General features: G+C 36.8%; 3 protein-coding genes across 4 annotated transcripts in view; 2 read left to right on the top strand and 1 right to left on the bottom strand.

Annotated features, from left to right (window-relative positions):
* The first annotated feature begins 890 nt into the window (after positions 1-890).
* Positions 891-9,901, top strand: LOC107478986 (lysine-specific demethylase REF6). Its single transcript, XM_052258271.1, has 8 exons — positions 891-2,146; positions 3,076-3,154; positions 3,741-3,808; positions 4,066-4,264; positions 4,445-4,522; positions 4,662-5,275; positions 5,813-6,388; positions 7,161-9,901. Exons 1-8 carry the CDS (start codon positions 1,291-1,293, stop codon positions 9,515-9,517), a joined length of 4,827 nt encoding a protein of 1,608 aa, XP_052114231.1. The 5' UTR covers positions 891-1,290; the 3' UTR covers positions 9,518-9,901.
* A 1,450-nt stretch (positions 9,902-11,351) lies between these two features.
* Positions 11,352-14,973, top strand: LOC107478869 (zinc finger CCCH domain-containing protein 43). 2 transcript variants are annotated; one of them, XM_021138298.2, is made up of 6 exons: positions 11,352-12,215; positions 12,830-12,898; positions 13,081-13,200; positions 13,295-13,573; positions 13,811-14,080; positions 14,523-14,973. In XM_021138298.2, the coding sequence occupies exons 1-6, from the start codon at positions 11,568-11,570 to the stop codon at positions 14,721-14,723; spliced, it is 1,587 nt and encodes a 528-aa protein (XP_020993957.1). In that variant the 5' UTR covers positions 11,352-11,567; the 3' UTR covers positions 14,724-14,973. The 2 variants fall into 2 exon arrangements, with proteins under 2 accessions (XP_020993957.1, XP_015954506.1); XM_016099020.3 differs by having other exon boundaries at positions 11,355-12,215; positions 14,517-14,973.
* Positions 14,974-15,178: 205 nt separating this feature from the next.
* Positions 15,179-25,637, bottom strand: part of LOC107478868 (callose synthase 10) — a 36,470-nt gene continuing 26,011 nt past the window's right edge. The window contains exons 37-51 of the mRNA XM_016099019.3: positions 25,345-25,460; positions 25,161-25,244; positions 23,588-23,700; positions 22,973-23,025; positions 22,701-22,877; positions 22,555-22,602; positions 21,590-21,748; positions 21,375-21,488; positions 21,171-21,259; positions 20,925-21,083; positions 20,519-20,621; positions 16,554-16,673; positions 16,302-16,352; positions 16,022-16,204; positions 15,179-15,656 (exon numbers count right to left, since the gene is read on the bottom strand). Coding sequence (XP_015954505.1) covers positions 15,420-15,656; positions 16,022-16,204; positions 16,302-16,352; positions 16,554-16,673; positions 20,519-20,621; positions 20,925-21,083; positions 21,171-21,259; positions 21,375-21,488; positions 21,590-21,748; positions 22,555-22,602; positions 22,701-22,877; positions 22,973-23,025; positions 23,588-23,700; positions 25,161-25,244; positions 25,345-25,460 — 1,806 coding nt within the window. The 3' untranslated portion in view covers positions 15,179-15,419. The remainder of the gene's footprint in view (positions 15,657-16,021; positions 16,205-16,301; positions 16,353-16,553; positions 16,674-20,518; positions 20,622-20,924; positions 21,084-21,170; positions 21,260-21,374; positions 21,489-21,589; positions 21,749-22,554; positions 22,603-22,700; positions 22,878-22,972; positions 23,026-23,587; positions 23,701-25,160; positions 25,245-25,344; positions 25,461-25,637) is intronic.

Here is a 25,637-nt window from a genome sequence, read left to right as displayed (position 1 = left end):
GAATAGGTAAAGACATGCTATAATCTAGGAGAGTCTCATTTTGATATTTAGAGAAAATATTATTTGAAAAAAAAGTAAATCTAACTAAATCCAAAAAGAGATAAGTTTCTTTTGCTAATAAAATAAAGCAAAGAAACATTAAACACCATTATTAGAAAAACAGTTGAGTAATCTGACTCACACAAATTACACAAGTGTGTTAAATTTCGAATTGCTACTAATTATTCATACATATTTTTCTAGCCCTTCCTCTAATAGTAATAACGGAATGAATAATGTTATACGTTCAAATTTTTTATAAACTAAATTTAATTAAATTAAATAATAAAATTTAGAATAATATTAGTCATAACTAATTTAATTAATAAAAAATTTGAATGTATAATATTATTCTAAAAAAATATATGTGAATTCATCAATAAATTAATATTTGTATAGATTTATTTTACAAATTCTCAAATTAAACACACAACTAAAATAATTAGAATTATACCATTTAATTTTAACTTTTAAATATAGATTAAAAACAAAAGTATGCCTTTAGTAATTATTAAGAAATATTTAGTAATTTAGTATTTTACAGCACATTTTTTAATCTACGTCCAATTTAAAAAACAAAAATAATCTCATTTTTAGAATCTCTTATGAATAAATTTGTACATACTATAATAGCTTAAAGAGTTGAATCTTTCTGAAACTACATTGACTCGAATCATGAACCCTAAACAAATTTAGGAAAATGCAGCAAGTCAGCAATACTAGGACTAGAGTTATTGTAAATAAGAGGAAGAATGAGTGGCATTTTCGGAAATGCATAACCAAAAAACCCAAACCGAGAGATAAAACCCCAACTCACATCAGTCACATGTTCCACTCTCTCCCCTGCTTTACTGTGTGCTAATGCTTTCATACTTCCCCTGTTTTTCAATCTCTCTCTCTCTCTCATTATTTTTTCACCGTTCTCTTCTCTTTCCTCTGTAGGCATTGAAAACAGAGGAAGGGGAAACAACACATAAAAACAGAGAGAGAGAAAACAGAAAAGAGAAAGAGAAAGAGAGTGAGTAAAAAAATCACAACAACAATAAAGCACTCACTCACTTACTCACTCGCTCACTCACCCACCCACCATGCGAATCTGAAGAGAACAGAATAACTCACTTCTCTCTCTCTATCTTCTTTTCGCGTTCTCAATGGCCATTCATTGAGAACAAAACAAAAAACCTAAAAGGAAAAAAAATAAGAGTAAGAGTACGAGTAAGGTCTTTGTTTTATCTGTTATTACTTTGATGAATGGCGGAAGCAAACGGCGACGTTTTCCAGTGGCTGAAGTCGATGCCGTTAGCGCCGGAGTACAGGCCGACACTAACGGAATTCCAAGATCCGATCGCCTACATTTTCAAGATCGAGAAGGAAGCTTCCAAGTACGGAATCTGCAAGATCATACCGCCGTTTCCACCGCCGCCGAGGAAGGTTGCAATTGCCAACTTCACTCGCTCGCTGACTAAGCCCGACGAGCCTAACTCAAAGCCTACATTCACCACTCGCCAGCAGCAGATCGGGTTCTGCCCCCGCCGGCCCAGGCCCGTTCAGAGGCCCGTGTGGCAAAGCGGTGAGAACTACACTTTTCAGGAATTCGAGGCTAAGGCCAAAGCATTCGAGAAGAGCTACCTCAAGAAGCATCATCTTCACCACCAAGGCCACCGGAAGGGAGGAGGAGGTGGTGGTGGTTCCGGTGGCCTAGGGCCTCTCGAGGTGGAGACGCTGTTCTGGAAGGCGACCGTTGACAAGCCGTTCTCGGTGGAGTATGCGAACGACATGCCGGGCTCGGCGTTCAGCCGGAAATGCAGGGAGGAGTGTGCGGCGGCGCTAGCGGAGTCGGCGTGGAATATGAGGGAGATTTCGAGGGCGAATGGTTCTTTGTTGAGGTTCATGAAGGAGGAGATACCTGGTGTTACTTCTCCTATGGTGTATTTGGCTATGTTGTTCAGCTGGTTCGCTTGGCATGTTGAGGACCATGACCTCCATAGCTTGAATTACCTTCACATGGGTTCTGGGAAGACCTGGTATGGCGTGCCGAGAGATGCAGCCGTTGCGTTCGAAGATGTTGTTAGGGTTCATGGATATGGCTCTGAGATTAATCCTCTTGGTGAGTTTTCTTCACTTTTTGCAGGGGATAACAGAGTGTTTGTGTTTTTGGACTTTGGATTTCAATTTGCATTGTTGCTATCCCCAATTCCCAAATTGTAGCTAAGTAGCTTCAAGTATGCACTTTGAGCTTCGAGCTTCCAATTTAGGTCAAGATGTTCAGCGAAATCAAGTTGAATTGTTATAGTTTTGACCAGAAGTCCAGAAGTGAAGTTAGGGTTAGTTAGCTTTCTGTTGGACCAGAGGATAGTTTGTTAATTTGAAGCAAACAAAATCCTTTGGTAGCTCCTCTGTTTCTGGACATTTTTAGGTTTTGGTTATGGTGCTGTTTGATTGTTTATACTGTGTTTTATCATTGGAAAGGTTTTGGTTTTACTGTGAACTGGTTTGTGGAAGAGCATCATTGAGTTTGGATAGGAAGTCTTTAGGGATGTGTTTTGGTGGTGATGTTTGTGAACATGAGCAAGATGAGTGTTGAATGTTGACTGAGTTTCTGTTCTGGTTTGAATTTGGACTGCGTACTTGTGAAATGAGCCTGGGGCTTAGGTTAGTCCGTTATTTAAGGTAGCAAAAGTTTTATTATCTGTGAGTAGTGTGTTCGGTGGCATTATGGTTCTGTTTCTCTGCTTTCTGTGAGGTGTTCTATGGTGGATTCCCAATAACTCTTTATTGAGGATTATAGAGTAATTTCTAATCTCTCTTTCCCAAGTGTTTATTTTTTATTTTATTTATCTTCTTTGTTTATTTTGGCCTTGTTGTATAATGCTATTATTTCAATCAGTTGTGGATCGATTTTCATATTGGTTGGTTTCATCTGGGATAACAGAGGAACTGATCTCCATATGATAAGACGATGACACTTAACTTTCAATGTTTATATATCAATCAGCATCTTATAAAACTTACATGTGAATTGTTTTCCGTCAACAGTTACTTTTTCTACTCTTGGCGAGAAAAACACAGTGATGTCACCTGAAGTATTGATAAACGCAGGTGTTCCATGCTGCAGGTACTAACCCTTGCTAATGCCATACTATAGGTTGTGGTAATCTTATTTGGTTACTCATCTGTGTAATTCTCATGTGTATATTACATAATACTTATATTAGCAGTTGGTTGTTAGAACTGAGATTCCCCTTATATTCCACTTGATTTCAATCAACTTAAAGCTGTTGAAGTTCAGTTTAGATTTCAAATTTGGTCTTGCTGGAAATGTATCCCTAGTTAAAAACAATTAATCTTGAACAATCAGTCAAAACAATTTCGAATTTCAAATAATTATCGGAATTCATCGCAGCATCCAGTTATGTTGGGGATTTTTTGTTCTGTTGTTAATTCTTTTTGGAATATTTTTTTTGTTCGGTACGATGAATGTTGTTAATTCTAAAGGTTTACTTGTTCAGCTTGATGAATATTTCTCATTTTCTTTTGGCTCAAAGGACCCTAACCCTTTACCTTCTTTTCATCTAATAATATTTCCTTTCTATATAACTTTTTAAAAATAATGGATGTTGGTAATTGTCATTGCAATAATTTGAAGCCACTTTTTTCTGGTATGGTGCTCTATCGACATCTTACCTTTCAATCGTTACCAGGTTGGTTCAAAATGCTGGGGAGTTTGTTGTGACTTTTCCAAGAGCTTATCACACAGGGTTTAGTCATGGTAAGACTCTTGGCAAGCTTATCTCTCTCTCACACACACACACACGGTTGAGTTGTCTCCATATGACCTAAAGGTCACAGTTCAAACCGTAGAATCAGCCGCTGATGCTTGCATCAGATTAGGTTGCCTATATTACGTCCTTTGCGTGTGGCCCTTTCTCTGACCCTACATAACATAGGGTGATATGCACCGGGCTGCCGCTTTTTCTTCAGTTGAATCTTTCTAATGCTTTTGATGTATGTCACTATGCTGTGTAGGTTTTAATTGTGGAGAGGCAGCCAATATTGCAACGCCTGAATGGTTGAGAGTTGCAAAAGATGCTGCTATTCGGAGGGCTTCAGTAAATCATTCTCCTATGGTTTCACATTTCCAGTTACTTTATGACCTAGCCTTAGCTTTGTGTTCTAGGTTTGTCTTCTGCTATTATGGCTTCTTACTTTTGGCTGTAACAGGGTGATGCTGATATCTTACCAGAACTACATTTTCTTTTCTTTTTGTTTGAGTAGATTGATGCCATTGTTAACAGTAACTTATTAACAGTGTTCCAGAATGCAATCTAATTTTAAAAATATGTGAATCACTGGTTCTAGACATCGGAATGTGTGTATTTTTAATAGTGACAATTTGCCTTTTTAGGGTGGTCCTTGTTGAGGACTTAATGTCACTCCCCCAATATGATTTGCTCATACATGTGTTCTCTCCTCACGCACTCAAGTCTGCACTCCCACACGCGCGCGCACACACACACGCACACACACACACAAACACACACACACTACATATACAATGATTATGACAAAATGAGCTCTATAATATATTCTTCCTGTAAATATTTTTTGTATTCTACATACAGAATTCCAGAACTATTTGTCCAGGATGTGTCACAGAATAATGATCTGCTTCAAGAACTCAGCAAGGGATCTGAGATTATACTTCTACCTCGTAGCTCATTTGACATTTCTCTTTGCTCAAAATTACGATCTGGATCCAAACAACGGAAAGTGAACTCTCGATTTTCCCTTGGTGCATGCAACTCCGAGGAAATGAATTCCTCAAAAGGTTTTGTTTCTGATGATCTGGCATTCAGCATGAACAGAGGAATCAAGCAAGAAGGTTCCCTTTCTATAAAAGACAAGATTACTTCATTGTGTGAAAGGAGCATGATTTCCTCATATGATGTAAATGGCAACATCTGCTCTTCAAGTTCCAAGCAACTTCAAGGTGACAATGAAAGAGAAAGTGGTGAAGGGGATGGTTCGCCAGATAAGAGACTTTTTTCATGTGTCACATGCGGAATATTGTGCTTTCCTTGTGTAGCTATTGTACAGCCTAGAGAATCTGCTGCTAGATATCTCATGTCAGCTGATTGTAGTTTCTTTAACGATTGGGTTGTTGGTTCTGGAGTGTCTAGCAAAAAGTTTATTGCCCATGAAGAAGCGGCTTTTCCTGAACCAAGTATGTATGCAGGCAGGTTTTTATGGTTCTATTTCATGCCTTCCATATTGTGTTTCATATTGCACCAAAAGTAGTTTTTAAGTTTCTTTAAATCTTCAAATACAATAATGATGAAGCATCTTTGTTTTTGATATTTTTCGTGCCCTTGTCATGCCCTGATATGGAAGAGATCAGCTGGTATGACCAACCTAACCTGATAAATTCCTTCTGTAGAGCACAACACAAATGTTGACCCTGTAGGATGAATTGGCTTTGCATTAGTATGGATTGGGCCTATCTTGCTTTATTCCTACTGCCAATGATGCCATGAACTTGTAACTGATTGCATCATAGCATATGTCATTATCATAGGGTTGGGATAATAGGAGCATAGAAACATGCATTAGATCCCTATCTAAACCCTTCTGATATGCATATGAATTATCAAAGAACAACCTAGGTGTCTACAAATGCCTTTGATATCTCTTGCTTCATCTCTGTAAAGTTTGTCATATATAAATTAATGGTTAGATGAGTGAAACAACTTATCCATTTTATTGTGACATGCAGGGTGGACAGAAAAGAAGACCCAAGGATTGTATCAGGATCCTGTTCAATCTGCCCAGTATCAGCTACAGACTGCTGAGCGTAATTATGAGGAGTCCCTTGGAAAAAGCAATACAGCTCTTGCATTGTTGGCTTCAACATATGGAAATTCTTCCGACTCTGAGGAAGAGCATGGTGACTCAGATATTGTAGTTGATGGTCATGAATCACCTATGATTAATGCCACATTAGGAGGATCACCATCTAATTTTCAAGATGGCTGTACTATTCCCCTCACTGGACCTGATAGCAGAAATGATTTTAGTCATCAATCTTTTGACCACTCTTTAGAAAAACAGGATTGTGATACTTCTTCAGGGTTTGCATTAAAAAATATGAGGGCAATGTATACCAATGATACTGAAAAAACATTGTTGGGCAAGGCTATGGTTCCAAATGATGATAAAAATGCCTCAGTGATGCCACAAGGTGATCAAGACTCATCTAGAATGCATGTCTTCTGTCTGGAGCATGCTGTAGAAGCAGAGCAGCAACTTCGCCCAATAGGTGGAGCCCACATAATGCTCCTATGTCATCCAGGTGTGGTGATTGATCAACTAATCAGTTTATGCTGCATTACATTTTATCTCATCCCATGTTCTTGCATAAATATTCTACCACTTGTTTTTCTTCCCACTTCTTTTTCCCTTTTCAAGTGAGCACCTAGTAAATTTAGAGTAAACTGCCCAAGAAACATCTCAACTTTTGGTCATGAAACGTGAGACTTTTGGGATGGAAGTTATCAAAAGGTGAGAGAAGTTACTTTTTTCATGATGAAATAGTTGTCCAAAGTCCATTCACTACTCAGTCAGTGAAACTTGTCACACTATATGGAAGTCATCATCGGAACCAACAAAGAAGTTAACTTCTAGTTAAAGGTTTTAGCATCTGTGTATGTGTGTGCGCGCGCGCGCACGTTTGTATATGTGTGTGTATGTGCGTGCGTATATATATTTTGCTCTATTTTCTTTTTCTTCTAGAAGTCAGTTGAACAAAACTATTCAGCATATATTCCTGTTTATGTTTCTCATGTTTTCAACTTTGTGAAAGCTCATTTAAGCTTTAATTTTTTGTTATAAAATCTATGATAAGCCATAACAATATTCTTTAAAACTTGGATATCAAACAGGTTTTTCTTGCTGATTTTGGAAAACATTTTCATAGTTTTTGTGGATTGATTATAGCTAGTGTGTATTACCTTGTTGCTATAATTTCTGAATCTCTTATAGGATTACTAGTGTTAATATTGTATAAATAGTGTTACTAGATATCCTCTCATTTGTGGGTCTTTTTTAATAATATATTTCCACAGATTTCCCCAAGATAGAGGCTGAAGCTAAGCTTGTAGCAGAAGATCTTGGGATTGATTACCTGTGGAAGAAGATTGAGTACAGGCATTCCAGCAAGGAGGATGAGGAGAGGATCCAGGTAGCCCTGGATAGTGAGGAAGCTATTCCTGGGAATGGGGACTGGTGTGTGAAGCTGGGAATCAATCTTTTCTACAGTTCAACTCTTAGCCGTTCTCCTCTTTACAGTAAGCAGATGCCTTACAATTCTGTCATATATTATGCATTTGGCCAAAGCTCTCCAGCAAGTTCACCATTAGAACCAAAGGTCTATCAGAGAAGGGTTAACAAGCAGAAAAAGATAGTTGCTGGGAAATGGTGTGGTAAAGTTTGGATGTCCAGTCAGGTACATCCTCTTTTGGCCAAAAGAGATTCTGAAGATGTTGAAGATGAGAAAAGCTTACATGGGTGGGGATTACATGATGAGAAAATAGAGAGATCAGGAAGCATCCCTAAAAGCGAAACTAGTGCCAGAAAATCAGGTAAGAAGCGGAAAATGACTATTGAGAATGGAAGAGCCAGGAAAGGCAGTTTTGCTGAGAGAGATGTGGATTTGGATAATCCAACTGAAGACAAACCTAACCAACAGCTGAGGAGGACTCTTAGAAGTAAGCAAGCCAGGGATATTGAGAGTGAAGGTGCGGATTTGGAAGGGGATTATTCTCCCCCATATCATAGAAAACCTTTAAGTGACCAAACAAATTGCACAGGAAGTGATGCAGTTTCTGATGATTCACTTGATGATAAATTTATTGACAATGATGTGGTTTCAGATGATACAATGGTCTATGATTCTGATTGCCATCAGAGATTTGAACATAGCAGCATGCAAGTTGAAGACATAGAAGATGCAGTTTCTGAGGATTCATTGGATGACGGTTCTCTTCAGCTTCATAGGAAGAATTCTAAAAGCAAGCATGCCAGATACATTAGAAAAGGCAGATGCATTGCTGAGAAAGAGGAAATGATGTCTGATGACCAATTGGAGCCACACAAGAAGAACAAGCAACAGAGGAATCCTAAAAGCAGGCAAGCGAAATACCTTGCAAGAGAAGATGCTATATCACATGGTCAATTGGAAGGACATTGTCGCAAGTATAGAAAGACTCCTAAAGGTAGGCTGGCCAAATATGTAGCAGGGGAAGATGTATCATCTGATGAGCAATTGGAGAATTACAGTCGGAAGCAGCAAACAAGTCTTCCTAAAAGGCAGAAAAACAAAGGTGTATTGACTGATGACCAATTGGAGGACCATTTTCAGAAGCAGCAAAAGAGTGTTTCTAGGCGAAGGCAAAACAAAGGCATTGAAAGAGGGGTTAAAGACGAAATGTCTGATGACCAATTAGAGGATCACGTTCAGAAGCAGCAAACTAGTGTTTCTAAGAGAAGGCGAAACAAACAAATTGAAAGAGATGATGTAATGTCTGATGATGAAATGGAGGATCATTTTCAGAAGCAGCGGAGTAGTATTCCTAGAAATAGGCAAAACAGTAATTCTCATCTGGCCCATAAAACTCCTAAACGAAAGCAAGCGAAATGCGTTGATGATGATGATGGTGATGATGATGATGTAAATTCTGACGATGAAGTGGAAGATGATTCTCAGCAGAAGCAGCAGAGAACTCTTAGAAGTAAGCAATCAAAACCAATGACACTCAAGCAGATGAAGCAAGCTCGCTCTCTCCAAATGAAAAATCAGACATCCCGGTCTGTAAAACGAGGTGCTCAGACACTTAAGAAATTAAAGGCATCTCAGATTCGGAATAAGCAATCTGGTAAATCCAGAGAGTTTAGTTTGAAAATGGAAGAGGGGGAAGAAGGTGGACCTAGCACACGCCTTAGGAAGAGAGCCCCAAAAGTCGAGGAGTCTGATGGAATATCAAAAGAAAAGCAAACCAAAAAGAAAAGGGTGAAGAATGCTACATCTGCAAAGGCAGCTAGCAATGCTAAAGTGAAGGATGAGGAAAATGAATTCCAGTGTGACATTGATGGCTGCACCATGAGTTTTGGGTCAAAACAGGAGCTGATGCATCACAAGAGAAATATATGTCCTGTAAAAGGTTGCGGGAAGAAGTTTTTCTCGCACAAATATCTGGTGCAGCACCGACGAGTTCACGAGGATGACCGCCCATTGAAGTGCCCTTGGAAGGGCTGCAAGATGACTTTCAAGTGGGCATGGGCTCGTACAGAACATATTCGAGTCCACACTGGTGCGCGACCGTATGTATGTGCCGAGCCAGGCTGTGGGCAAACATTCAGATTTGTGTCTGATTTCAGTCGCCATAAGCGTAAGACTGGGCACTCAACAAAGAAGAGTCGTTAATATCAATTGGAGTAGATGTTGTTGTTACTTTAACATGGTTTATGAATTTATGAATCCATTGCTCAATTGACCATTCTAGGACTAGGTTTTATTAACAGTTTAGGATATCCCTGCAATTGCCATTTAGAGTAACTATTAATTCTGTTTCTTTTTGGGTATTTTTAACCCATTTGTTTATTCTAATTGAAGCAATTGCTTAGATTTGGAAACATGATATTCATCCAATTCTATCACATGCAAATGTTGTTCCAACATTTATGTACAATCCTTAAGAATTTGTTCCAGTGGCACTTCCCCTGGTTAAGGTGTATTTTGGTAGGGGTGTCATTTTGTAGATGATTCCTGAATTTAGAGTAGATTTATTATTATTATTTTTTATTTTCACTGTTGAGCTGAATTTTCTTGGAAATATTTCTTCTATTTTCATATGGTTTGTGACTGTATGTATGGCTATGTGTGGAAGCCATATATGAAGTCATTTGATTCATCCACATCTGCCTATTGATACCTCTAATCGTAGAAAGTAGCTAAGTCTCTTGTGAATATTTAGGTTTGGATTCTTTGGCAATTTTGAAAAAATTGCACCTTTTTTTTTGTCGTATATTTTTTATATGAAACTCAATCCATTTTAAGAAACAAGTCACGTTCACTTTTTTGGATACATTTAATATCGAGATGTATATGTTTAAAATACTAGTCACTTGCATTTGACTATTGCACTTTGCACTCCTCTTTTGCTTGGGAAGAAAACCTCATCCTTTAACCATATGAAAACCACTTATGCAAAACTACATTAAAGACCTTTGTCCCACAGAATAACAGTATGATTGACGTTATGATTTTATTATTTTTTTTTGTATTCCAACTTGTAAACAAAAATGTCAATAAACAATAAATTTTCATGTCTTTATAACCAGAAAATGTATTTTTCTTTTAATTCATATATCATATTTCAACGGTTTTTATATTATCTTATTTTATTCTTGCATCTAATAGAATATTAAATGGACGAAAATATTTTAACCATGACTTACCACCTATAAAAGAATACGAAAATAAAAAACATTGATGAAACTCTTCTTATATAACACTTGAATTCTTATTTTATTTTCATTTCATTAAATTAAAGAATACAATTGTCCAAAAAAGCGACCGACAAATCATAAGAGGAGATCTTTCAATACCACTTAAAGTGAAGGAAATTACTTGAAATCAGAAGAAAATATGCAATTCCACTAAGAATGACGGCAGGGAAAATAGGGAGTGCTAAACTATTATTTTATTCATTCTCTAATAAAATTTTATTTGGAGAAAAAAATTAATATTTAAATATATAATTGAATGATATGTTGACACATAAGATTAAAGAACAAATATTTTAATAGGACCTTTACAAAAAGAATGGATACTTTAATAAACCTAATAAATTATTTTTCATATACTAAAAAAAACGTTTAATAAATATTATTTTATTTATTTCTAACAAAGTTTTATTTGGTGGAAAAATATTAATATTTAAATACACAATTAAATGAGATATTGACACAAAATTAAAAGAAAATTAATATACAAATTAACAAATAATAACTCCTTTTTTTGTTGTCCAAATAACAACTCCTTTGGAATTGTAGATTTGTAGTATGATTTAAGTCTATTTAATAATGTTTTTAATTGTAGTAAGAAAAATTTATTACGGCATGGATAATTATCAGCTCATTTTGGTTCTAAGTGTCCAATGGTAGGCGTATACGGTTAACAGCAACCTCTGATCGTATAACAATACGTACTTCCATTTAAAGGTACATACTTAAATACACCTCACAAAACACAATGCAAAAAGTACACTGCGGAAAGTAACACCCCTTTGCGTTTTTGAGTTCACACTTGTTCTGGTCTTCTTCTGATTTTTCCCAAAATAATAAAAAAAAATCCAACCTTTATTTTTATTTTACTTTTGGGAGGTTTTCTCTCACCGTCTTGTTCCTGTTTCAATAATCTTTCAAACAATCTCCATTTTTAGGGTTTTTGCTTGAAATGTTGAGGAACAAAAATGGAACCTTCTGAATCAGAATCAGTTGGTTCCTCCACCACAACCACCACCAAAGACCCACAATTGGGTTCTCAGAGTGAACCTTCTTCTCCTTTTCCCAATCATCATCACGATCCTCAACAATCAGAGCCAGATCTCAGTCAAAATTTGGGGTTGCAGGATGAAACTCGTGATGAACTTGGTGCAGAGTTCCACAAGAAGTTGGATTTGAAGGATGAGGATGAAAGGGTAGCTGAAAATGAGAAGAAAGATTCGAACTTTGTAGCTGGTAGTGGAGAATATGGTGGTGAGGAATTGGGTGGTGAAGGTGGTTGTGCCCCGGAAACAGGTGAAGCACAGGGGAGTGATGATAATGATGGTTGGGATGATGATGAGGGTTATGGCTGGAATGAGAATGTGAAAGAGAGTGAGGTTGATAAGGTAAGTGGAGATTTTGATGTTGATGGTGATGGTAATGGTGATGATGAAGTTGAAGTTGAAGGTGATGAAGAAGTGGAGAAGAAGAAAGATAGAAGCAGTGGTAGAGTTCAGCAGCAATATCCACTGAGGCCTGATGCTGAAGATTGTGCTTTCTATCTTAAAACTGGAACTTGCAAATTTGGATTCAATTGCAAGTTTAATCACCCACTTGGTAGGAGGAAGAACCAGGTATTAATTATTCTTCTGTTCCTATTATCAATCTAGCACAGTGGTCTGGATTGCATGTTTGAAAATTAGGGTTGAAACTCACTTCTGAATATTTACTATTTGCCCAAGATTTTTTTTTTCCTTGTATTTTTAGCGTTATATATATTATATCAATGGAATGAGTAGATTGAGATAAAGGGCATTTATGCTTAGCTGAATAATGTAGTATGTTTGACTTGAAGCACTGGTACCCTTATCATGATTTATACCAAATATTAAAACTTTAGAAGTTTCAAAGAGATTGCTTGGTCATATGCTTTTTAGCGTCCATCTTGAAAATGTTACTTTTTATATATAATATTGCTTAAAATTTTGGTTTTTGATGGACTCATTATGCTCAAGGACGTGGTAAATTTGTAACATTGTCCAAACTTCAAGACTTATACTTTATATTATTAGCTTATATCTATTGTACACTAATAACATTAAAAACTGCATTTTGTTTGTAACATTGTCCAAACTTCAAGACTTATACTTTATATTATTAGCTTATATCTATTGTACACTAATAACATTAAAAACTGCATTTTGTGGTACTTATAATCTATGTGTTGATTTTTTTTCATTGACTAAAGGCTGTTAAAGAGAAGGTTGGGGGAGAAAGAGAAGAACCGGCTGAAAAATCGGGCCAGATAGAATGCAAGGTTACTTTCAAAACTATGGTGTTGCGCGAACTTCAGATTTACCATTGCATTTTCTATTGTGTTAACTTCTATTTTAATGACAATGAAACATAGTTTTTTTTATATAGAATAAAATCGCATGTAGTCATTAAAGCGTATGATATTATTTATTATCTTTATAGCTTTATTTGCATATATGGCAGTATTATTTAAGGTCGGGAGGATGTAAGTTTGGAAAAGCTTGTAAATTTAACCACACAAGAGGAAAGCCTTCAGCTGCGCCACTTTTGGAGCTTAACTTTCTTGGCTTGCCTATACGATTGGTATAATTTAGTTTCGTCCACTTGTAGTGATATTTATTTTTTTTTGGATTTATACTCTCCTTTGTTTCTTTATTCTTAAACACCTCAATGACAGGGAGAGAAACAATGTCCCTATTACATGCGCACAGGCTCCTGTAAGTTTGGAGCAAATTGCAAGTTTAATCATCCTGATCCTACTTCTGGTGGTAGAGTTGGGGATTCTGTTTCAGGATTTGGTAATGGTAATTATGTACCCCTACAAGGCGCATCACAACCATCTGGTCCCTCGTGGTCATCTTCAAAAACATTAAATGATACTGCTCCTTTTGTGCCAATGATGCTTTCGCCTAGTCAAGCGGTTTCTCCCCGAAGTCCTGAATGGAACGGATACCAGGTAAATTGCTTATATTTGGGATCAAAGCTAACAACCTTCGGCAAGAGCCAATCTACTGCATTATTACTATTACACGAGTTTGCCAAATTTCTGCTTTTTAATTTTAATGTTCTCTGTTTTAATATCATTTATGTTACAACATATTTAGTCCGGTTTCATATTTAATAAAGAAAAGGCAGTAATATTATATATAGTATTATGTTTCCAAGAAATTTGACCAGATTATGGTTTGTAAAGGCACCTGTCTATTTATCCGAGAGGAGTATGCACCCACCATCGGCATATGTCATGAACAACCCAACAATCGAAACACCTATGTACATGCACCAACCAAAGCAGACGCCAATTGAAGAGTTTCCAGAAAGGCCTGGTGAACCCGAATGCAGCTACTTCTTAAAAACTGGAGATTGCAAGTTCAAATCCAATTGTAAATTCCATCATCCAAAGAATCGGGTTGCAAGAATACCTCCGTGCAACCTCAGTGACAAGGGCCTGCCTCTGAGACCTGTAAGCTTACAATAAAACGTTCCCCTTAAATTTATTTAAAAAATAAGGCTTTTTATTGAAATAAGAAAGGTTACATGAAAATAGTGAATGTTATACAAGAAAAATAGTTAAAATAATCTTTTACATGGTTGAAGAAAAATAAATAAATTTTGTAAAAGGCAAAGATTAAAAGAGTACAAACAGCAAAAGTGATTTTATAGGTCATAGTGGCAAGTATAGTGTGTTGATTTTGAACAAGGAACGTGTTGATTACAACATACAAATATAACCACTATAATAACAAGCACTTCATGCTGATAAAATGCTAAAGGTAAAATATGCATGTGCACGTGAAATATTTGTTACTTCTGCTGGTAGACGAAAATATACATGTAAAATATGCTGAATTACTAGTTTACCTTATCATCCATAATTATGCTAATTATGAAAATTTCAGGATCAGAATGTATGCTCCCATTACAGCCGCTACGGGATTTGCAAATTTGGACCAGCTTGTAAGTTTGACCACCCGGTAATAAACCCATCTCCCCCAAGTAGTCCTGGACTTGATCAGCAAACTTCTTATACAGACACGCCTAATGAGATGACTACGATGGAGGGAAATGGAGATGCCAATGATGAGGCAATTCGTCAGCCTGTTTAGGACTTCATTTGTCAAAGATCTTTTTGCTTTGAGTATATGCATATTTTGTAATTTTCCTTGAATATTTATTGAACTCACCGGTTATGCTTGCATCAGCCACAAGCTTTGCTGATGATAGCTATATATATGTCAAATAGAATCCTTTGTTGACAGTAACTAACAGTGTCAGTAAATTATATTTGTTCTGACAATCTGGTGTGTTTGAAATGTGGCCTTTTTTTATTATTTCGATGTTGGCTTGTTCATCCAAGATTGTGCCTTACCAAGGTCTTTTATCTTCCAACGCATTTTTTCTTTTTTACAAACGACTCATTTTTACTTTTTCTTTTCACTTTCTTAGAATTCCTACAAATCTTGTTAAGCACTTAAGCTAGACAATTTTTCAGTTTCTCGTCCCTAATCAAGAAACTGGAAAGCATAAACATCAGCATGGCAAGTGGCAACAACGTAAAGAGTGGTTAAACTATGGGAGATTATATTTAATTTCGTACTTACAGACTAATATTGGTGGGAACTGAACTGCAGACTATGCAAAACTAAAATAACTAATAATACAAAGAGAAACCCACCAAGAATGATCATACATTCTCACACTAAATGTGGAACCAAGTCCACACTGCACTGCAAAATAATATACATGTGAACTATAAAATCCTCCCCAGAGGTTCACAAGCAATAAAAGATGAGTAGAGAGAGTTAAGCCTCAACATTAGCTTTGTTTCCAGCAAGGATAAGTGAGATTTCGAGACCACGACTGAAGGCTTGATTGAAGAGAAGGCGAGACTGGAATGTCGAAATGAATGGGAACCATGATAGAAGCGCAATTGGCACAAAGATGATCATTCCCATTCCAGCATCATACATTCTTGCAAACTCGCGCACAGAATCCCACAATCCTAGACTCCAAACTATCCTCCTCCAAGTAATTGCCAACTGCAAAGAGCAGAATGGAAAATCTTATAAATGTTGCAGCAGAGGGAATAAGCTTTAAAGCACAAATATCAACAGGCACTAACAATTGTAAATATACTCCTTCCATCAATAATTATCAGTGAAAAAAATGGTACATTAAAAACTAAATGGATGGAGAAAACAATAGGCAAACTGATCCCTTGTGCATGCATTAAGTGCAAAGGTAAAATGTAGAGTAGTTATTGTTATGTATAATTGGAGATTAAATCATTATGTTTTTGTCCCCACCCTCCTCAATTTAAATGCTGTGTATAATTCGAGATAAAGAATCAGTTACTATCCAAGTTGGCATGTGAATATTCATACATAAATAAATCCGAACTTACAGATAGCATTGCCCATCCAGTCGGGATAAATGCCAGGATGCTTGCGAAAAGGTCAGGTATTGTCAGATTTGTAAAGGCAACAACAAGACACACGGCTGCAACAAGGCTAATAGCTGCAACTCCCTGAGAAAAACGCATTACCAGCTGAAAATCTGCAGATTTCTTCGGGCTGTAGGTAAAGATCTGCAAAGCAAGGAGGTATCAGAATCCTAGGAAGAGGGGTAGGCCAGAAAGGTTCAAGGGCAAATATAACCAATACAACTAAAAAATTAGTTCAAACCTTAAATATCAAGACAACTACGACCAAGACAACCCATGAGAATCCATATACCTACAAAATAGCAAATTATCAGAACCAAGAAATAAGACTCGTATTTGCTTCAGATTCAAAAGATACAGGTAAAAATACTCTTTATGTAAATTTTATAGGAACACTAAAGTGATTTTCTATTTGATAATTGTCGGGACTAACGATGGTATAGGCTATATGCCACATGAAAAGTTAAATTCAGAGTAAGGAAAAAGATCTTACTGCAAGTGATGTATCTTTTCCAGTAAGATGTAGCTTATATACAACTCCATATTGAAACACGAAGAACCTCAAACTCAAAATTGTCTCCAAGATCCGACCTCTCATCGTTTGGATATGCATCTACAGCAAGAGCAACTCATTAAAAACCAACAGAAAAGGCATCAGCTCAATGACTACTATTTCATGCAATGTCCACAGTCTTACTCAAATCCTGAGAGAAGACTACAATTCTGTAACATTTATAATTCAATTGTCTGATTACAATTAGTAAAACTGAATAAACTTCACAAGGTCCTCACATGGCACCCTCCATCAATACTTGCTCTATGCAGCAGAATCGAATGACATGGCTCCGAAGAAGAAACTTCAGAAGATTTAAATCATTCAACCTAACTTTTTAATGCCATGGGCTTTCACGTGCTTGTTCCACTTACATGCTACCTAATCAAATAATATACCCATCTATTCAGAAGCTTAGTTGGAACAGATGGGAAAATCTTTATGGAGGTAGCTTGGATCATATTTGAAATACAGGGACTTCCTTTTGTGTTTGATCCCATGTTTCGTTAGAGAAAACCTCCCTAACATGTGTAACATGGGGTTGAGAGATTCCGTGTAATAAGGCGGATACTAATTTTCCCCCATTACCACAATCCTATCCTTGCGGTACATAGCCGGTCCCAAACCCGGATAAAGGAGGAGGGTTGTGTTAGGTCTTCGGCAACCAACAAAAATATAGCCGAACCTCCCATGACATGAATCAAAGACATTATTGCGCTAAAGTTAGGTCGTTGCCCGGAAGCAACGCGCCGTATGGCTCGAGTACGGTGTCAAAGCAAGAGCCGCTGCATCGGTGCCCGGATGTAGTGTTAAATGAGCAAGGGTTCTCGCGTTTTCGTGAACGGACGAGGGTAAATAAACTAGTTCACAAAGGAAAAGGTAAAGGTCGAAGCGACAGAAGGTTGAGATTTGGGACATGAAACATAGGCACTCTAACAGGAAGTCCATGGAGGTGGTGGACACCATGACAAGGAGGAAGATTAACATTATGTGCCTACAAGAAACGAAATGGGTTGGTGCAAAGGCTAGGGAGTTGGATTCTTCTGGTTTCAAACTTTGGTATACAGGAAAGGTGAAGAATAGGAATGGAGTTGGAATAATTGTGGATAAGCAGTAGAAGAAGGACGTCGTGGATGTCAAGAGGGTGGGAGATCGGATCATCTCTATCAAACTTGTGGTGGAGGGAGGTGCTTTCCATGTGATTAGCGCCTATGCACCGCAAGTGGGTTCGGACGAACAACACAAGATAAGGTTTTGGGAGGATCTAGAGAGTTTGGTTCAAGGCATATCTTTGGGAGATAAGATTTTCTTAGGAGGAGATTTAAATGGCCATGTTGGGAGAAAAGTGACTGGATATGGGAGTATTCACGGAGGCCATGGTTTCGAAGTGATCAATATTGAGGGTAAAACTATTTTGGACTTTTCCTATGGTTTCGGGGTGATCAATGTCGAGGGTAAAACTATTTTGGACTTCTCCTCAACTTTTGATCTTCTCATCGCAAATACATGTTTTAAAAAAAGAGTGGCATGACAAACTCTCAAATCGACTCTTGTTGAGGAGAGTCGACCGGAAATTTTGCATTAACTGTAAAATTATCCCGGGAGAGAGTTTGACAACACAACATAGGGTGCTCGTCATGGATTTTCGCGTTGAGCAAAAGTTGAGGAAAAGACATCATACGAAGAACCCAAGGACAAGGTGGTGGCGGATGAAAGATGAGGAACAAGGAAGCTTCCTAAGACGGGTAGGAGAAGAGGCAAAGTGGGATGAGAATAGAAGCGCGGAAGAGATGTGGAGGGAGATGACAGAAGTTATTAGAAGAACAGCAAAAGAAAGTTTTAGTGAATCTAAAGGAATAGGACCAAGATACAAGGAGTCCTGGTGGTGGAATGCGAGTATACAAGAAAAGATAAAGATAAAAAGGGAATGCTTTAAAGAATGGTCTTTATGCCGCAATGCAGATAATTGGGAAAAATATAAGGCGGCTAAGAAAAAGACAAAAGTGGCTGTAAGTAAAGCAAGAACAAGAGCATATGAGGGTCTCTACCAGTCTTTGGGCACGAAAGAAGGAGAAAAAGGTATATATAGTATCGCAAAGAGCCGGGAAAGAAAAACGAGAGATTTGGATCAGGTTAAGTGCATAAAGGATAAGGATGGAGAGGTGTTGGCTCAAGAGGAGAAGATTAATGAAAGGTGGAAGAGCTACTTATACGAGTTATTTAATGAGGGACAGAAGACTCTTCCGAGCCTTGGTCGATTATGCACAAGCGAAGAAGATCAAAACTTTGACTACTATCGAAGGATTCGAGACTTCGAGGTAAAAGAGGCTCTAAAGCAGATGAAAAATGGCAGGGCAGTAGGACCTGATAATATCCCGATTGAGGTTTGGAAGGGTCTTGGAGGAAAAGGCATCAACTGGTTAACCAAGCTTTTTAATGAGATTTTAAGGTCAAAAAAGATGCCTGATGAGTGAAGAAAGAGCACCTTGGTACCTATCTACAAGAATAAGGGAGATATACAAAGTTGCGAAAACTATAGAGGGATTAAGCTTATGAGTCATACTATGAAGTTATGGGAAAGGGTGATAGAACGGAGGTTGAGAAAAGAGACACAAGTAACAGAGAACCAATTTGGATTTATGCCAGGCAGATCTACCACTGAAGCGATATACCTATTAAGAAGGATGATGGAGAGGTATCGTAGTAATAAAAGGGATCTACACATGGTGTTTATTGATTTGGAAAAAGCGTATGATAGGGTACCAAGGGAGGTCTTATGGAAGGTTTTAGAAAAGAGGAGAGTAAGGATCACATATATTCGGACAATTAAAGACATGTATGATGGGCCACAACTAGTGTGAAGACTCAAGGTGGTGTGACAGAGGAATTCCCTATTGGTATAGGATTACACCAGGGATCATCCTTAAGTCCATACCTTTTCATATTAGTCTTGGAAGTACTCACAGAGCACATCCAAAAGCCTGTGCCATGGTGCATGCTTTTTGCCGATGATATCGTCCTTATGGGAGAGTCAAGGGAAGACCTAAATAAGAAGTTGGAGTTATGGAGAGAAGCTCTAGAAGTGTATGGCCTGCGCATAAGCCGTAGTAAGACGAAATATATGGAATGTAAGTTCAGTCTGAGAAGGGAAAACTCCAATATAGAGGTGAAAATTGGAGAGAACATCCTACGAAAAGTTAAAAATTTTAAGTATCTTGGGTGCATCATACATGATAATGGAGAGATTGAACATGATGTAAATCATAGGATCCAAGCAGGTTGGTCAAAATGGCGGAATGCATCTGGTTTTATATGCGACAAAAAAGTGAGCACGAACATAAGCTGAGTGTGGCAGAGATGAAGATGTTGAGATGGATGAGTGGTCATACGCGATTGGATAAAATAAGGAATGAAGATATAAGGGGGAGAGTTGGAGTAGCACCAATTGTGGAAAAGATGATTGAATCGCGTCTTAGGTGGTTTGGACATGTGAGAAGAAGACCGATAGAACATCCAGTCAGGAAGGTGGATAAGATGGAAGATGGACAAAGGGCGAAAGGCAGAGGAAGACCTAAGAAGACCATCCATGAGGTGGTCAAACGAGATCTACATGTAAACGGTCTCTCTGTAGACATGATACATGACAGAGCACAATGGCATCGTTTGATTCATGTAGCCGACCCTACTTAGTGGGACAAGGCTTTGTTGTTGTTGTTGAACGTGGCCATGTCTTTTCTTTTCTTTTGTTTTTTATTTTTTATTTTTATTTTTATTTTTTGAAGAGAAATTCCATTATAAATTAATAGAGCAAGACAGAATCAACCCTATTTTAAACCATAAATCATAAAAACAGAGTGACTATTATTTTGGGATAAAAGAACAATCAAGTAACTATTAATACCAACCTGCTCTTCATCCCACCAAGACTCCCAACTGTTATCTCCCTTCACTCCTACTCCTCCTCTGTAAAGAAGCCAACTTGTCCAATCATCAAAATCTTCCACAGTCCTACATAAGTTACTAAGTTAGAAAGGTACAGAATAGCTCATATAATTCATGTAACGATATCATCATATTTAAAAATTAGCTATCTTGAAACCAAACATCATCCAAATTAGAAGCAAGGAAAGAGTAAATAGCCATTTTAGTCCTCCAAAGATACAAGTGTAGTCAGTTTAGCCCTTCAAAAATAAATATGAAAACTGGTTGTCCAATATTAACTTCTGTATGTTTAAAGGACAAGAAATGACATGTAATATCAAGTATACAAATCGAAACTGAAAGCAGTAAATTTAACAGCAGGAAACTTACTTTTGCCACTCAAAGCCAGATGGGTTGAAAATATAAGGAGCAAAAAGCCAGGATATGACAAGGAACCAACTGCTTAGAGTTATCAAAATATATGTAACAGCACCTCCCTGCGCATACCCATATGCGATGTAAACTATAAGTAGTAGTGCTATTTCCAGCCTGTTGCGTCACAGGGAAAATAAATAAATAAAACATTGCAATGAATTTCCAACAACAACGACAACAATAATAATAAAGAGTACTCACGCTTTGACGAAGTGGCTCCTAGAATATAGTCTGTAATTTTCAGCAAACTTTATGTGACGGACAACAAACCCTCTGCCAGTTGCCCGATACTACAATAAAAGGTCAAATTCAATCACGTCTGAGTTACACTGAATAACTATACATGTTCTGACTTCACATAGAGAGGGAGGAAAAACAAACAAATAAAAAAATACAGCAACTTACTTTTGCACCCCCATGGAGAATTGTACGCCCAAAATAATGAGTTCTAGTTCCTAATGAGAATGTAAAGAACACAGAACATAGCTGAAGTTGCATTGTGATGAAACTAAAAATAGCCTGCAATCATTTCCATGGCATATAACATTTTGGTTAAACACCAACAAATTATTTTAGGTTCATATGCTGTAAAAGAAAGATAAACAATTGTAGGGCCAAACCTTCAGCAATCCTAATTCAAGTATAAACCCCATTATCATTGGCACTGCAGTGAAAACACCAATCTGTACCAAAAATTGTGCATTGAGAGCTGCATCAAGTGCTGTGTTACCCAAAATCCTTGCTTCCCTCGAGATGCGTTCATCAAGACCAGAGAATGCCTACAAATGGTTGTAACATCAGAGAAGAACACCAAGCTCATAATAGTTCAAAAGAGTGATAACTGTGAGGAATGAGAGTGATAATTACAATAAATGAGAGTGATAATTTCCTATGAGTGCTTACTTTCGATACAACTAGTTACTATCTATGCCAAGTTTCAATTTATTCAATGTTTCTTTCCAACAGAGTAAGAGAAATAGTTTTCTTCATAGGAAGATAAGTGCATTAATGAGAAAGAAAAAGAGTACAATGACAGAGCATTATGTATTCAAGGACTTTAACCTTAAATATAGCTGCCATATACAAGGCAGTTCAAATGATCATTGTTGCTACTTAAAAGTTTTTTGTTTTTAAGCTGTGGTGGATGAGTGGCCAAACTAAAATGGACATGATAAACTAGGCGGTGTATTATACATTTTATTATGCTTTTTTGAATGGTGGGAAGCAGTTCTATTGTTAGAGATGTAACTATTCATGTACCTCCTACTATTGGTTTAAGCTTTTGGGAGTATTTTCATGACATCTATTGACAATTTAACATCCCTTCAGAATTGAAAATCCAGTTCATGACATTGAGATCATCATGGTATTTAGGTAAAAACAAATGAAACCACCACCAGGTCAAGTAGGTGGAGTCCATTATATGGATGAAATGATGCTATAATGTCTTTCTTAAACGTCGTTTATTTATTGAGAAGAAGAACAAAAGTACCAGAACAAAAAAACTAATTACAAATAACTAGGAATGGTTTCATACAAAATTTAAGTAATAAGAAAGAAAATTTAAGTAATCCCATTAGTTTACCAGGTATGCTCTTCCATACAAAAATATATATACAGTGAGGACTGTCATCTGCAACAAAAAATTGGGAAAACATCAGTAAGAAAACTTTGACAAACAAACATCAAAGGATTTTTGAGGGGGAAGTTATATAGGCTTAAGGACTATACCATAGTGCAAACATAAAAACCAACAGTTGTGTAAAAGAAGGAAAGCATTCTGAAAAAATCAAAAAGTTGTCCAAGTCTGTAAACATCCCTGCTAAGCACTTGCTCTCCATTACCACCAGCCACTTTCCCTTCAAAGAGGGCAATCTGGTTCAACCCAACATCCCTTCCTTTTCCAACCTACAGAAAAAGCAGTAACCAGCAAATTAGAAAGACATTTTTTTTTTTTGTGCAGTTGAAAGCATATTGCATCGTAATATAATAGTATATCCAACCTGAATGTATTCATGATGTGTTATATTTCCCAACCGCAGTGTCGAGTTGAAACCTGCAGCATTATTTTGTAGGTTATTTGATTTATGATAGAGAACAAATGTATTTATGCAAGGTTTAACAAATCTATAACCCCCTATTGTATGACACCCTATTATTATTTGTGTAAAAAAAAGTCAAGTTCTTATAGAAAGATAAAGATACAAAATCGCATGTGTCAGAGGAAGGGGAAGAGAGCCAAAAAATAAATTAAAAATAAAAATTCAAGCACTTAACGATCCCATTAAATTTCCAGGATATCCATGGATAATGGTGAAAATTCGAAACACACCCAAACAGACGTCAATCATCATAGGCTAACCCAAAGCCATAAAATGATTATCTTATCATTGTTGTTATTATCACTTCTGATTATTGCTACCACTAGGTATGTTTGGGAAATAATAGTTACAGAAATATATACAGGGAAAGAATAGACACAGCGATAGATGGCTAAAGAATTTTTCTTGTTTTACGTGTTAATATCACAACACCTGATATCAGAAAGACATGACCCATATTAACCCAGAAAATCTAGGGCTGGGCACAAAAGAACAAGAATTATGGATGGTTATTACCTGAGTATATGTCTTCGCTAATATTAATAACACGGGATGCTTTACTAATGCCTCCTCGAGTTATGTGAAATATCCTATCAAATACATCAGGATGTCCATAATGCATGCGAACTCTGCATATTTTTCATTTAACCAACAAAATTGAGAAAGTCTGTAAGATATAGGCCATGCTAAAATGATATGAAAGGTCTAAATTAGCATTGATTGACAAAACATAAAATTGAAAAAATGCCACCAAGGGTTTGTCTATGAGTTCAAATTAGGAGAGTTCTTTGTATTTGATAAAACACTAATTTCATTAAGATGAGGAAAAGGATAATACAAGATAAGGATAATACAAGATTGATGCAAAAGGGTTCCCCTATAAAAAAATATTTGAGGGGTTTCATTAGCCATCCAAGAGCCTCCATAACACCTAGATTCTAAATATATTTGACTAAAATAATTAATTATATGAAAATATAACTAAGAAATATAGAAATAAACAATTGATTATTACTAACAAGTGTGAAAATGTAAAAGTAACTAATAGCCACTCTCATTTCCTTTTCTTGCTATACTCCCAAACAGCAAAGCCAAACCTCCTAAACACCCTCCTTCCTCTCGCTTTCTTTTCCTTCTTAAGTCTTAACTCCCAAATTAACATGGCCAACCAAAATTGTAACTATTTAGGCACATAAAAAATGAAATGGATTGTCAAGTGGGCCCTAAAAGACAAATTAAAATTTTTGGTTCCTTATCATCATTCACATAACTGGGTCAAAACGGAAATATTTAATGGAAGGATCTAACTTTTTTTTTTTGTTACATTTCTTTCCATTTTGCAAAATAAGATGAGGAAAAAAGATCAGGATTCTTATGTAGTATTTCAAAAGGAGTAACTTTAGACAAACCCATTTGGAAGTCCAAAGCTGCCTCTAAAGTCAAATAGTTCATATGGACAGTTGTGCTTAACAGGATTAACACCAATGACTTGCTGCAGGTTTGAAGGCCACATAGCTGTCTTGCATTGCCCAATAGCTGTTTTCTGATGGAACAATTTGTTTAGCATCTTCCATAAATAGTTGGGTGTGCCCTGTAACCCTTGTTGACTAGGTTTGTTAGGTTTGGTAGTAGAAAAGAGGAAAAATTTTTGTGGCAATGTGCAATTTTTGCCACTATTTGGAAAATTTGGTTGGACAATAGTGCACGCACCATCAATGACAGATTTTCTGACAAACGTGTTTTATCGGAGGGAATTATATGCCTAGCATCTGGTTAGTGTAATGCTCTGATCTTTATAAGGGACTTTTCCTCTTGGCCATGTTGAGAGGTTGGAAAGTTATGATTTATAGATAAATATTTGTTTTTTCCTTTTGCTTTTGTATTGGGCTCCCTTATCAGTTATCCCCTAATTTGTATTATCCTTCTCCCCGTCTTAATGAAATTCTTCTTTTATCAATTTTTTTTCTAAAGAAGTAAATGCATCAAATTTTGGGATTATAATAGAAAAGCATATAAGGAGACTAGAGTAAGAATAATAGACAAAACATTGAAAGTAACTAAGATAATAAGCAAAACAAAAACAACTTACTTCAGCGGAGTAGCTAAAACACGCTGGCCTAAGGTTACAAAACTAGTTTCTTGATTTGACATGAACCAAGCCAAGGATGAAACACTGCACCAGAGTAAAATGTGATAAATTTGAGTTATTGAGAGCAGAGAAAACACAATCGTGTCAATTTGTTGATCAAATTTCTACTAAAATCAAGACAAACCTTCCAGTAAAAACATGCTCCCGCACACCAAGAATAGTTGGAGGGCGAAGGCCATGATTAGCATGAAATTCCTCAAGGAGGTTCCTCATTTTCATTGCTTCCTCAAGATAATTGTCCTGTCCAAAAAAAGAATTCAAGTTAATTTATATAAACTTTCTTCAGCCAAACATTCAATCTCACACATGGTGGACAGAGAGATCTCTCCATGATGCATCCTTGGTCCAAAACACCAAAAACTGGGAATTTAGACACCGAAGAACAACGGATCATATAAAAGCGCAAGATTGGTAGGC

This window comes from Arachis duranensis, chromosome 3 (assembly GCF_000817695.3).
Source record: "Arachis duranensis cultivar V14167 chromosome 3, aradu.V14167.gnm2.J7QH, whole genome shotgun sequence".
Lineage (NCBI taxonomy): Eukaryota > Viridiplantae > Streptophyta > Magnoliopsida > Fabales > Fabaceae > Arachis > Arachis duranensis.
The sequence above is the reverse complement of the archived record's forward strand: the minus strand, read 5'-3'. Positions and strand labels throughout refer to the sequence as shown.